The sequence below is a fragment of the Pempheris klunzingeri genome, chromosome 21, assembly GCF_042242105.1.
Source record: "Pempheris klunzingeri isolate RE-2024b chromosome 21, fPemKlu1.hap1, whole genome shotgun sequence".
Classification (NCBI taxonomy): domain Eukaryota; kingdom Metazoa; phylum Chordata; class Actinopteri; order Acropomatiformes; family Pempheridae; genus Pempheris; species Pempheris klunzingeri.
The window spans coordinates 1,395,200-1,407,892 of record NC_092032.1 but is presented as its reverse complement, the minus strand read 5'-3'; the positions used below and the strand labels follow the sequence as shown (position 1 = coordinate 1,407,892).

General features: G+C 45.9%; 1 protein-coding gene across 1 annotated transcript in view; it reads right to left on the bottom strand.

The window, feature by feature from the left end:
* plppr5b (phospholipid phosphatase related 5b) overlaps positions 1-9,189 on the bottom strand; it is an 83,756-nt gene extending 74,567 nt beyond the window's left edge. Inside the window, exon 1 of the mRNA XM_070853080.1 lies at positions 8,986-9,189. Coding sequence (XP_070709181.1) covers positions 8,986-9,189 — 204 coding nt within the window. The remainder of the gene's footprint in view (positions 1-8,985) is intronic.
* Positions 9,190-12,693: the final 3,504 nt, after the last annotated feature.

Genomic DNA, 12,693 nt, shown 5'->3' with positions numbered 1-12,693 from the left:
GCCACATTCACATACTTCCTTACCACTAGTCACAGGACATCAATATCCTGTTGCTCACTTCCTGTGACCTCACACCCCAAAGTGACTCTCACAATGACCACACACCTGAAAGTGAGCAAAGCCAGCAGACCAAGCCAGCTGCAACAGAACAGGCTTTCTATTCTATTCTAGTCAGAAGGGGCTGTCTAAAGTGGTGGCAATAACCCTAAACTGGGGGTGTGCTATGTTCTCTGTAGCATTTATAGAAGAAAATCAATCAGATATCACAAATTCCTCTTGTAAATGTCCCCGTTGTGGGACTAATACAGGAATATCTTATCTCACTTCCACTTTCGGTCACACTCATTCAGTCACAGTGGGCCGCTGGCACTGCCGACTACAACACACTTCTTCTTCTGCGTGCCTTTCACAATATCAACAAGAGCAGCGCTGTGAAGGCAGCGGTGTGTCTTTACTGTAATTACTAGCTATGATGTTCAGCAGGTCAATTTTGTTTTGAGAGGAAAAAAGAAATAAAGACAATCTGCTTGTTAAGAGGTGATGGAAAGCTGCAGCCTCGTGTTTCCTTATCTAAGAATAACCCCGATAACGTGAGTGCACTGTCAGTAGTCAGTAGTATTTAATCAGTACTCAATATTGGAAGAACTCATTTGATGGAAACACATTTACTGGGCCTCCTGCAAGAACATATGTATTATATATTACAAATACTGTGTATTGCACAGCAAATACAATACAGCTGTACTGTGACAGAAATAAAGAAGGATGATTGGACATGATGTGAAAACTACACTAAAAAAACTACTTTCTCATGTAAAATAGTCAATGACTAATATGAGAGGCAGTCAAGGGCTCTGATAGTTTCAGAGATACTGTGATAGCCGACAGCAGGAGATGTCACAGTGTGTGCTGGAGCAGAGGACGGTCCTGGACAGGAACCTGTCAGTTATTCAGCGGAACACGGACAAAGAAGTGGATGATGAGCGTGGAGCTCAGTGTATGGTTGGAAATCAGAAAAGTATCCCTTTAAGTCATACAAAATGGTTTTCCCGCCTTCGAGAAAGTCAAACTGTTAGTCTGTGACCTGTGCGACAGTTCTGGAGCACTCACAAATCCTGTTCATACCCAAGAGAAAGAAGAAGAAGAAAAACTCTAAATACTTCAAACTGAAGAACAAAACGTGTTAAATGGTTCTCATATGAGGCCCATTGTCTTTATCTTCTGCTCACAGGAAAAACATCACCAAAAAAAAAAAAGGAACAGAACGGACCTGGAGTGCAGCGCACACTGTGATTAGTTGTGTTTTTACACCATGTCCCAGAGTTTTCAGATAGATTGTTCTACAGACTGAGGCTGTCTGCCAGACTCTTTATGGCACTTTCATTCTCAGAAAGAAACAGTAGACTGAGAGCTGTGGGAGCGAATCTGCTCTAACACATGTTCGTCTTTGCTTTTTCTTGGCTTCACACAATGAAGCTGAAAAAAGCCACGGCCACCCTGTGGTCTTCCACATTCTGGATGACGGTAATTAGGAATTTGTGGGTCTGTTTGTTTTTACCCTCTTTAGTTCCTCTCCTGGAGGCTGCTGAAACAGTTATCATGAACACCAGGGGAATAATGCTTCTGGTAATTGACAAGAACGAAGCACACTGGAGGCGATCACTGTGACTGGGAGCAGTGCTGCGGGTCGACTGTTTCAATCAGAAGTTTCCTTGTCAGGGTGTGTCTGAGCGGGGACATTAATGAGCACCTGTCCTGCCTCATTAACAGGCTGTTTTTACGGCCAGAAGCTCACACAAGAAAACAAGTCAAATGCTCGACGCAAGCAAACAGATGGTAAAAGGTGCAGTTTATTGTTGAACAAGATCAACAAAGACGAGGCACCAAAAACAGACAGATGCTTACAGACAAATACAGATAACTTTTTTTTTTTTTTTTTTACGTATTTTGCATCCAAAACTGTTGGTAGGTACAAAAAGCTGGAGCTGTTTACATCACATCTTATTGACCTCTGATTTATTTTGTCTTTTTACTGCCTGTCTGTTACGCCTGTTGTGTGCCGAATGATTTACACATCACTACAATCTTTAGTAGCTCAGACAATCCTTCAGTTTTAACTGGCCAACCTGGTTAAGAAACTAGCCAGCAGTTACTAATAACTTTAACATCCACGTTGCTACTTAAGGACTTTCCTGCAGGAACAGAACAAGCAAGGCAACTTTAACCAGGTGCAGATCTCTTCAGATTTCTTAATTCATTCATGTCTTGGTCATTTTCTGGCACCAAATAAACACGTGTGCTCTGAGATGGGGGGGGGGCAGCACTGCTGTGTTCCATGCTCATTTTCACATGAAATTGCATTTACATTAAAAACTGCTGTGACCACCTCTCATGAGAAACACAGCTGCAGGCCAGTGCTTGTGTCTTTAGTTGTCACCCCACGCCCTCACAGCTCAACACGAAGTGATCTCTTACCTGCATTTATGTCTAAATCAAATCAGTGTGATCCATTCTGTGACCGGCCTGACCCAGCATTAACTACTGGATCAGTGCTGCTGCTGCGAGGAGAGACAAGTCTTGGGCAAACGGTGGCAATAAATGAAAGCACAATGATGGTGCAGACTGTGGCGACACCAGCACCCACCACGTACCCCCTAGATAACGCTTCCTTGTGTTTCCTTTTGCTACAAACTGAAGCTCCGTGGCACAGGCACACACAGCTTCATGTAGAGCTGGCACAGTGCAGGTAGCCATTCATTATTTAGATCTTCTGATGACACACCTGGATTTCATGGTAACTATCACACACACACACACACACATGCACTATTTCACATTTGTTGCCACCAACATTCCAATCAGCTGCCTCTTCATTCATTCTACCGGAATTTTAGCATATTTGCCATCACGCCTACGGTGTCGTATGTTCATATTTAGGGTTTGTGTGCTTCTGTACTTTGATACAATCAGTTGCTTGATGGAGTTGAACTTTTTGTAGATTTTTAAATAGTGGGTGCGACCTAATCCTAGCAAGTACCGCATGATGAATGTTTTTACTGTCACTGCACTGTAGCGGCAGAGGCTCAGGACAGATTTTGATCTTGGTTAAATATTGAACATGTGAAAGCTGACAGGACGCAGTGCTGCCCACCCGGGGGTGCAGAGGAAGAGACAGAGGCAGCGTGAGGGACCGCTGGTGCTGGTGTCAGCTGTTGCTGCAGCAGCAGTGGTTGGGACGAACAGCTCAGCAGTTAATCAATTAAGGTACTTAATACAGCGCCTGATAGCTCGACCTGAAACCTTGGACTCCTTCTCAGTTATACCTCTCTTTCTGGGGAGGGCATTATTTCTGATGACCATCCATAAATATGTTTAGGATTATGGATTTAGAAATTGTAGCATTCAAGAAATTAAAGTAACTCCAAATCTTTGCAAAGCAAAACAACATTTTTTGGCTTTCCTCCAGGATCACAGTCATCCAGTGATAGATGTCTGTGCATCCATGAATACACTGCAAACAGCTACCAGCGAGTTCAGCAAAATTTTAATGGTGCCAATTTGCCAAAATGTGAAAACATATAGGCTCAATAAAGGCTAAATGAGCAGAGTGTGTCTTGAATACTAAAACCTCCCAAGACCAACTCTGGGCATGATTCCTGTGTGGATGAGTCTGGTCGGGTCCATCAGCCATCAGAACAACTCTCTCTCATACCTGCTGTATGTGATCAACAGATAAACATCAAAGTGTCCCATTCTTCTCACACTTTTGTGGGGCTGCAGGCACCAAGGACTTCGTGTTGCTGTCTAGTTTAGTGCATTAAACTTTGACACTCTATCCAACAGCTGCTGATTGTCTGTTTTCACTGAGCAGTCAGATCTGCAAACAGGAAGAAGTTGAATAAAGTCAGACCTTAAAGTACCTCAGCATGTACTGCTCCTCATAAGAACTGTTAGCACTAGTTAAAGGAGCGTCATAGAGTAAATGTCTCTGCTTCTCCAACAAAAAGCCACGATTACTGATAAAGTCAAAAGTAGAAACAGCCAAAGCCTCCCTGCTGTAAGGTTGTGATTGGCTCCAGCAATGAGTCAAAATACAATATTTCCCCAGGACCTCTCTCACCGTTGCCATGGAAAAAATGCTCGTCCTAAGTGTTCAACCAAAAGCTTAATGACCAACCGCTCTGTATTTGTCTGGACTGTTTCACTGTAGTCCCACTATGAGAGGACTCCTTCAGAGCCAGTATGTAGCATGAGTGCTGTGAGGGAGGCCGTTGTATTATCAGATGTATTATTAATATTATTAGCTGTATTCTCAGGCACCTCACAGCATATATTTTACCCTCCATTACTGCTGACACATGAAGCACAGCCCCCCATTACAGTCTCAGTAGCAGACTTTCGTATTCATTGACAAACAATACAACTGGTCCAAGTCCCTGCTGGACACTCTTCTCACTGTCTATCTCACTATAACATCACATATTACTTAACTGCAGAGCACTTTGGATAAATAGATCAGACTGAGTAGTAGCCACAGTTTTCATCAGTGCAGTCTGAGAACTAACTTACAGACACTGGAAACGTTCTCCAGTAGGAAAGTGCTGCAGCACAGTGGACAGAAAGACAGATGTTATTAGTGTCTTATCTCAGTGCTGTAAGGGCAGCGTGGAGCACAGAGGTGCTCCAACAGTTTGGTATTTTACTCACCATGAAATTCACAATGCCAGTTGTATGTTGTTTCAGTGTGAGTGCACTCTGCAGGGGGGGAGGGGCGTGTTGTTACTTAGTGACTGCACTGAACTATGTCTCAGAACCACATTTCTCCATCCATCCATCCATTATCTTCTGCTTATCTGAGGTCGGGTCACGGTGGCAACAAGCAGGACACTCCAGACGTCCTTCTCCCGAGCAAAGCTTTCCAGCTCCTCCTGGGGGATCCCGAGGCGTTCCCAGGCCAGCCGGGTTCTGGGTCTGCCCCGGGGTCTCCTCCCAGAGGGACCTGCCCAGAAAACCTCTGAGGGGAGGCGCCCAGGAGGCATCCTGACCAGATGCCCGAACCACCTCAACTGGCTCCTTTTGATGTGGAGGAGCAGCAGCTCTACTCTGAGCCCATCCTGGATGTCCGAGCTCCTCACCCTATCTCTAAGGCTGAGCCCAGACACCCTACAGAGGAAACTCATTTCAGCTGCTTCTATCCACGATCTCGTCCTTTCGGTCATTACCCAGAGCTCATGACCACAGGTGAGGGTTGGAACGTAGATAGAGCTCAGCTCCTTCTTCACTACAACAGACTGATACAGCTCCTGCATTACTGCTGACACCCAACCAATCCGTCTGTCCATCTTGTGCTCCACTTTACCTTCACTCGTGAACAAGACCCCGAGATACTTGGGGCAGTAACTCACTCCCAACCCAGACTCCCACATTTCTTTCTAGTTTAAATTTGCTACCAATCTGATGAATCAAATGTACTGTAATAATGTAATAACACTTGAAATATAAGTAGATTTAATGAAATGCTTTCCAGCCAGTAGATGCGTTCGGATCAGCATCAGAAGACATTTCATGTGGTTAAAGCAGTAATATCTGTTAACCACTCTGAGTTATTCCTACAGTTCCTGTGGTCCACAGCTGCTTTATGCAGTATGAAAAGTTTCTCCTTCAGTTCATTAAACCCCTGCAGCCATCTGAAGAGGCCAGGACCCGTGTGTTGATAAATCTGCAGCATCCCATTCGATTTGCAGCAGCAGAGTGCAGTGCCATTACACATGGGCCTCCACAAGTTTATCTACATTAAATCAAGTCCAGATATCACCAAGCTGCAGCAGACTGACCACACACACCTCTACACAGCCTGGACTGGTCAGTTATAACTCAGTATTCTGTTTTATCCTGCCTCCTTTCCAATCTTCTTTCAGAAAATGAAATGGAACAGTGAAAATGCTGTTGTGTCCCATTTTACAACATGTGACCATTTATGACACAAGATACATTAGAATCCAATCTAATCAGCATTGAATTGATGCCACAATATTAACAGCTTCACCAAACTGTGATGTTGTCATTGCTCTGCCTCTGCACCATCCACACAACAACATGAGCACCTGAAGTGTCTTTGCATTTGTGAAGTTATTGTGGGCACAGGGAGGCATGCTGCCATGCTTCCCTGTGAGGCTGCTTCAAAGTGCTGGCGTCAGTGATGTGATTTGCTGAGCGTGTACCTACAGCACACCACACCCTCCAATTTCTGCTGCAGTTCATCCACCTTTTACACTTTGTGCTGTTACACGAACCAAAATAGCTGAAAGGACCCAGGTGCATTTCAACAGAGCTTACAAAGCAGCTCCAGAGCCACAGAAGACATGATACAACTGTTCTCTTAGGATGCCGACTACTACTCTTGGCAAATAAACAGCTCTCCATGAGTAAGATTGGTGGAGTGCACCTTTAACTACATTTGACTCAGTGGTAGCTTGGCTGGAACTTTCCAGTGTGGCAAAAGTTAGATGTTCAGAGCAGCTTCCTGAGGCCTGCTGACAAGAAACGTACATAAATGTTGCCTGGGAGTGTGTCATGTCCTTCCTGCTGTTTTCTCCTGATCTCCTCTAATTTCCATAAAAGAAAACCAAAATCAACATGCTGTCTGCTCTGAACCGCCACAGTGTCTGGTCCACATCCATACCCACGCTGCACTGAAGCCACACACTTCTGCACCAATTGTTAAACAGCCTGCCCGTCTGAATGACCACACTGTGCTTTAATGACATCAAAAAGTTTAGTGTGCGCCATCAAAGAGAGACTCCCAGGGCAGCAGAGGAGAGAGAGGCAGACCTGTGCAGCTAAATCTGGTTAAATGTAACATTGCTGCTCTGAGACTGTGTGACGTGCCAGGATGCCTGGGCTGTGCTCAGTTATCCACAGTGATTTCTGTGTGTGTGTGTGTGTGTGTGTGTGTGTGTGTGTGTGTAGAAAGGCAGGCAGGCAGCTGAAACAGACACAGCAGCGTACAGACAGTGGAACATGTAGCCAGGACAGGGTCACCGTCACCGTGTGTAAACTTCACCTCAGCTACTGCAGCAACAATCAGCTTCATGTTCACATGATCATGTGGCAGAGCAGTGACACATAACACAAGCATCGTTCATGGTGAGGAGTCTGCAGTCCACACTGAACCTCACCATTATCTCCTGATTATTACATCGTTGTTAACTAACACGAGGTGAAAGCCACAGGAATGTGTGCAGGTGCTGCATTTGAAAGGACAATAATCACATCTGATGAGCTCTCCACAATCCATCACACTGATCAAATAGAAAAGAAGTCATGTTGGATCGCTGCACTTTGAAGAGATCAGATCACCGCAGACACATCTGGTCTTTTTCACTGAGCTGTGGCACAACAAGCCAGCCCCCATGCCATGTAAATGTGACCTTGTCATTTTAAAAGTCCCCTGTAACCCCCACAGAAGTCGTGTCTTCAGTCTGCATTCATCTGTATTCACATTAACTATGAATCACATGTAGACTGTGGCAGATGTCGCTCGTACTGATGAGCCTCTTTTACTGTTTTGGCTTTCTGGCTTTCATCACCCTTTGTTCATCACCCTTGTTACCAGCAGCATCAGGCAGCTGTCCTCAGTGAAAATGCTCTGATAAAGCCACTGTGCACCAGCACCGAGCACACAGCAGACACAGTCAGAGAGCCACATCGCTCTCTCAGGAGTTGGCAGATACCTTAAAGGGAGAGAACATTACGGCCGAGGCCTGCAGTCATGGCGTGGACTCAAACACGGCTCTGAATGGATGGTACGGCTGCTCTGTCTGCTAACCCAGGCACCACATCAGCTCCACACATTCAGTGGTAACATGTCCATGTAGTGCTTCCAGTCTGCTGTGCTGCCCCCCAGTGGCTGAGAGCGCAGTGGCTTATCCAGGCACAGCAGCCTAACGGGAAGGTTTCACATTGGATCTTGTTTGCTGAGCAATGGCGAGTCAACCCATTCTCTGAGCGCCATTTGGAATCTGATCTTGTCCTCTCTGACACTGTACCAGGAGCAAAGAGCAGAGCCACGTCAGCAGTAGTCTACATGGAGGCTGGATCCTGACAGAGGTCAGCAGTCCCTCCAAGATGACAGCTGATTATTCACCACACTGACCATCAGTCATCGCACACTGGTGCATTTTCAGGAGATGAGATCGGTGCGGACAGGTGGGCTCGCATTTGGTCCCGTGCACTGCCTTACGGGAAGGCAGCCTGTATGTGCCATTTTGAATAATTTGATCTTTCCATTTCTGACATTACATCAAAGACAAGAGATGAGGCCAAAGTCAGCAGTGATCCATACACAGAGGCTATCACAATGGACAAAACTACAATAACTGGAACGCACCACAGGTGGGTTCCACACTGGCTGAAGGATGTGTAGAACGTCTGAAAGTCAGTTTCTGCGTTACATTCAGGAGCTAAGATGAAGCCAGAGTGACCAGTAATCTTGTTCTGAGACGAGCCCTGATGATGTAGAACAATCCTTTTGTCCTTAGTCCTAGTTTGACTGTGTGTGTGTGTGTGTGTGTGTGTGTGTGTTGACTGTCTGTAAAATGTCAGATAATAGTGAAAGTCCACAGAGGCCACAGTGACATCTCTAAATGTTATCTTTATTGTCCAGCTCCGACCAAACCTCCAAACCTCCAAACCTCTGAACACTTTCACACTGCAGCAACATAAAGCAGGCAGTTTGATGACTGAACCACTCTGAGTGTGTTCCAGGTGATGGAACACTGGGCTACACACATGATGCAGCAGATCACTGATGAAGCAGTGTGAGTGTGCCTTCTGTCTGGAAGCACTCTGTGGAGGTAAGTCCATGTTGTAAGCTGACACACACACACACACACACACACACACACTCACACACACACATGCAGCCACAGTGACTGTGAGGACGGACCATCGGGGCTGAACTTTGCTGGAGAAGTGAGCACTCACCAGCAGCGTGGGCAGCCCGGCCACCACGGCGTACAGCAGGACGGGCGGGACGGCGCTGCTGTCCTCCGGGCCCAGGTACGGTTTGGTGTAGGTGGTGTCGTAGCAGAAAAAGCCCTGCACGTGCACGCTGAAGGTGTCGGTGTACTCGAAGTAGTAGGCCAGCATGACGGTCCCGGCCATGATCACCAGCTGGAAGTACAGCATGATGCAGACGGAGAGCGAGAGACATTTAATTAGAATCAAGCCTTTTTGCCCTCCCTCCCTCCCTGTCTCCTACCCAGCCTCCTCCTCCTCCCCGGCGGCACCGACTCCCGCTGACCGCCTCATCACGGCTCCGCTGCGCGCAAAGAGCCGCTGTGTGATCGGAGAGTCGCTCGCCCTGGTTCTTCTGCTCAGAGCTGCTGCGACTCACTGAGTGTGTGTGTGTGTGTGTGTGAGAGAGAGAGAGAGAGAGGGAGGGAGAGAGGGGCGGTGGGTGGGGGTTGGATGCGTAAGCATGTAAGAGATGAGGAGGCTTGGCTAACCCGCCTTTACGCGTGCGCGCGTCTGTGACTGTGTGTGACTGTGTGTGTGTGTGTGTGTGTGTGTGTGTGTGTGTGTGTGTGTGTGTGTGTGAGTGTGTGTGAGTGAGAGAGAGAGAGAGAGAGAGAGAGAGAGAGAGAGAGAGATCTGAGGGAAGTGTAAGCAAATAGGAGGATTGGCTGTTCCCTCTGTCAGTGTTAATGTGTGTGTGTGTGTGTGTGTGTGTGTGTGTGTGTGTGTGTGTGTGTGTGTGTGTGTGTGTGTGTGTGAGTGTGTGTGTGTGTGTGAGTGAGAGAGAGAGAGAGAGAGAGAGAGAGAGAGATCTGAGGGAAGTGTAAGCAAATAGGAGGATTGGCTGTTCCCTCTGTCAGTGTTAATGTGTGTGTTAGTGTGTGTGTGTGTGTGTGTGTGTGTGTGTGTGTGTGTGTGTGTGTGTGTGTGTGTGTGTGTGTGTGTGTGTGAATGGACATGCCTTGCCATGTTTAACCAGCTCAGATGCAGACCTGAGAGAAGCAGAGGGAGGGAATGAAAGGAGAACAGAGATGAGGATGAGGAGAGAGATGGAGATGTGAGAGAGGGGGGGTGGGGGGGGGCTGTAGACGTCAGAGGCCGAAGCTCTGGCTCTACATTTTGCCATATTTCATCAGAGACACATGAGGAAAGGCTGTTTGTAAAGTCATCTCATGGACAGATGCAGTGATCTTTATTCTCAGGGTCTCTGTCCCTTCATGTGGGTCTGACAACAGGAGCTCAGGTGTCTTCTACTTTCTCGCTTTTTCTAGAGCTTTCAACCACACTTCATGGTCTTCTATACCGCAGATGTCAACTGCCATCTCCATGAATGTCAATATAATGGCATTATTCTAAAAGCTAACGCCATATCAACATTAAAACACGTACATTATATGAGCCCCTAGAATGACTTGAGAAGCCGCTCTTATTTAGAGTCCTTCCCTTCGCTCGCCTCCATAACTCCTTATTTCCTTTATTTATTCTCCCTCTCTTGCAGCAGAGACCCCACATGCATCACTGAAGCACCGTCTCATTTCATGCCCCACACTCTTTCTTTTCCAACACCGGAAACACATTCATCTTCTTCACTGACACGCTGAAATCCATAAGTGAAGGCTGTCAGAGGAGACAGAGAGACGGATGGAGACGGCGAGGCAGACAGAGATGGAGATGGAGATGGAGATGAAGAGGGTGTGTGGAGTCAGGTGGGTACATGCTGACAGCTCTGAGTAATGGCTGCCATTACTGTGTCACTCTGTCATCACTCCCCATTTTAATACTAACTAGGCCAAATCTATAAGCTACTCAAACCCACCACAGACACATCGAATGGAACGTCTCCCACTGCACATAATAACAATCAGAAAGTGGATCATTACAGTATCCATACGTTATGAACCCAGTGTTAGCAAACTGACAGCTGTAGAATAAAATACACATCTTGGTGTTCAGGACATGACTAAGAAACGTTCACCCCCTGACTTTAACATATGAGCATGCTAACACTTGCTAATGAGCAATGACAGTGGTGAGAAAGTCTTTCCCAGGATTTGTTACTTCCTTTGATTGGAATAATGTAGGCCGACACTGTAAACCCATGAAACTGTCACTGTAGTGGTACACTGAATGAAGTAATGTGCCTGCAAACACATGGAGGAGATGTGTGCGTGTCAGCAGAAGCTGAGAGCCGGGAAAAGATTTCTGCCTTTCAAGAGCTAAGACAATCAAATTCATGTGAGTGCTGCTGGTGCTTAACAGAGTTTAAACTCAGCTACAGCTGTTTCAGGGACTTTGGCCAAAAAGACACGGCTGTGACACTTTTGACATGTCATACATCAGCCTGGTGGTACGTGTGTTGCACATTAACACGTCCCACAGCTCTGGCATGTTCTATCACACCATCCTCCCATTAATTAAAGAAAAAAAACTAAAATAAACACACACAAAAAGCATGGCAACACTGACTGAGAAGCACATTAATGTTTTCACATGTGAGATATTATATATGTAAGAATGCAGCTAAATAAGGTAATACAATGGTAATAATCTGTATATGACTATGTCCTGAGTTTAATATTGATAAAAGGGAAATAGCACCTATCTACATGCAGCGACTGTTATTTGTAGCACAGACACACACACACACACACACACATCATGCAGCCAATCAGAGAGCACTTCCTGTAAACAGTGGTGAGAGACTGAACACAGTCGAGTCCCCCGAAGACCTACAGGTCCATCTGTCACTGTCCCACTCAGCCTGAGAGGAGCCCCCCAGTCACTGCTACACTGCTGAGGCATCGAGCAGGCTGCACACACACACACACACACACACACACACACACACACACACACACATACATGAATGTTGGATAGTTGACAACAGAGGGAGCAGTGATGATCATAGTGACTAGACTGTGTCTGGCTCTTTGAGGGTCAATGGTGACTTTTTGTTTGCTTGTTTATTTATTGAAGCACCTGACATTCATTTGATATGTGCCAGTATTCTATATATTTATTGTGTATATAAAGAATGATGAGTCTTCCTGAATGCAATTTAATTAATTAATCTCCCTGTTAAACTTATTTGATCATAACAGATCAATAACTTAAACTGATTTTTGAATCACGGCCTTAAGTATTTGGATTTATAGCTTAAAGAAGGTGTAACAGTCAGTGGGCTACACCTGTTACTACACCAGGTAGATCAGTGTCATGTATACCCAACAGCACCTCACAGAAGAGGTTTGGTGCTATCTTTGGATGGCTCAAAGGAATATGATCAGGATGAATGGCCTTATGTGTCTGCAGTCCTTAAAAAGTGAAACTGGGCATAGGTTTATTTCTTGGATAAAACTAATATATAAAAAGTCCAAGTACTGACTAACCAGACCCTCTCTCCTAACCTCAGGCAGTGCCGTGGACTGAAGTCCTGTGCTCTTTGCACTGGTGATTTAGCTCCTTGCCCAGAGTATTCACTCACACCCAGTAATTCATTTCTTTAACACAAAGTATGCTACTAATAAAATATGCTTTTAATGCAGACGATATTCTCCTTTTCATAGCTCAATCCCAAACATCAATTCTTTCACTTGTGTCCTTTGGTTTGGAACCTTTGCTGGATGCAGACTCAACTGGGATAAGAGCGAGCTCAAACCAGACTCCATACCTAGC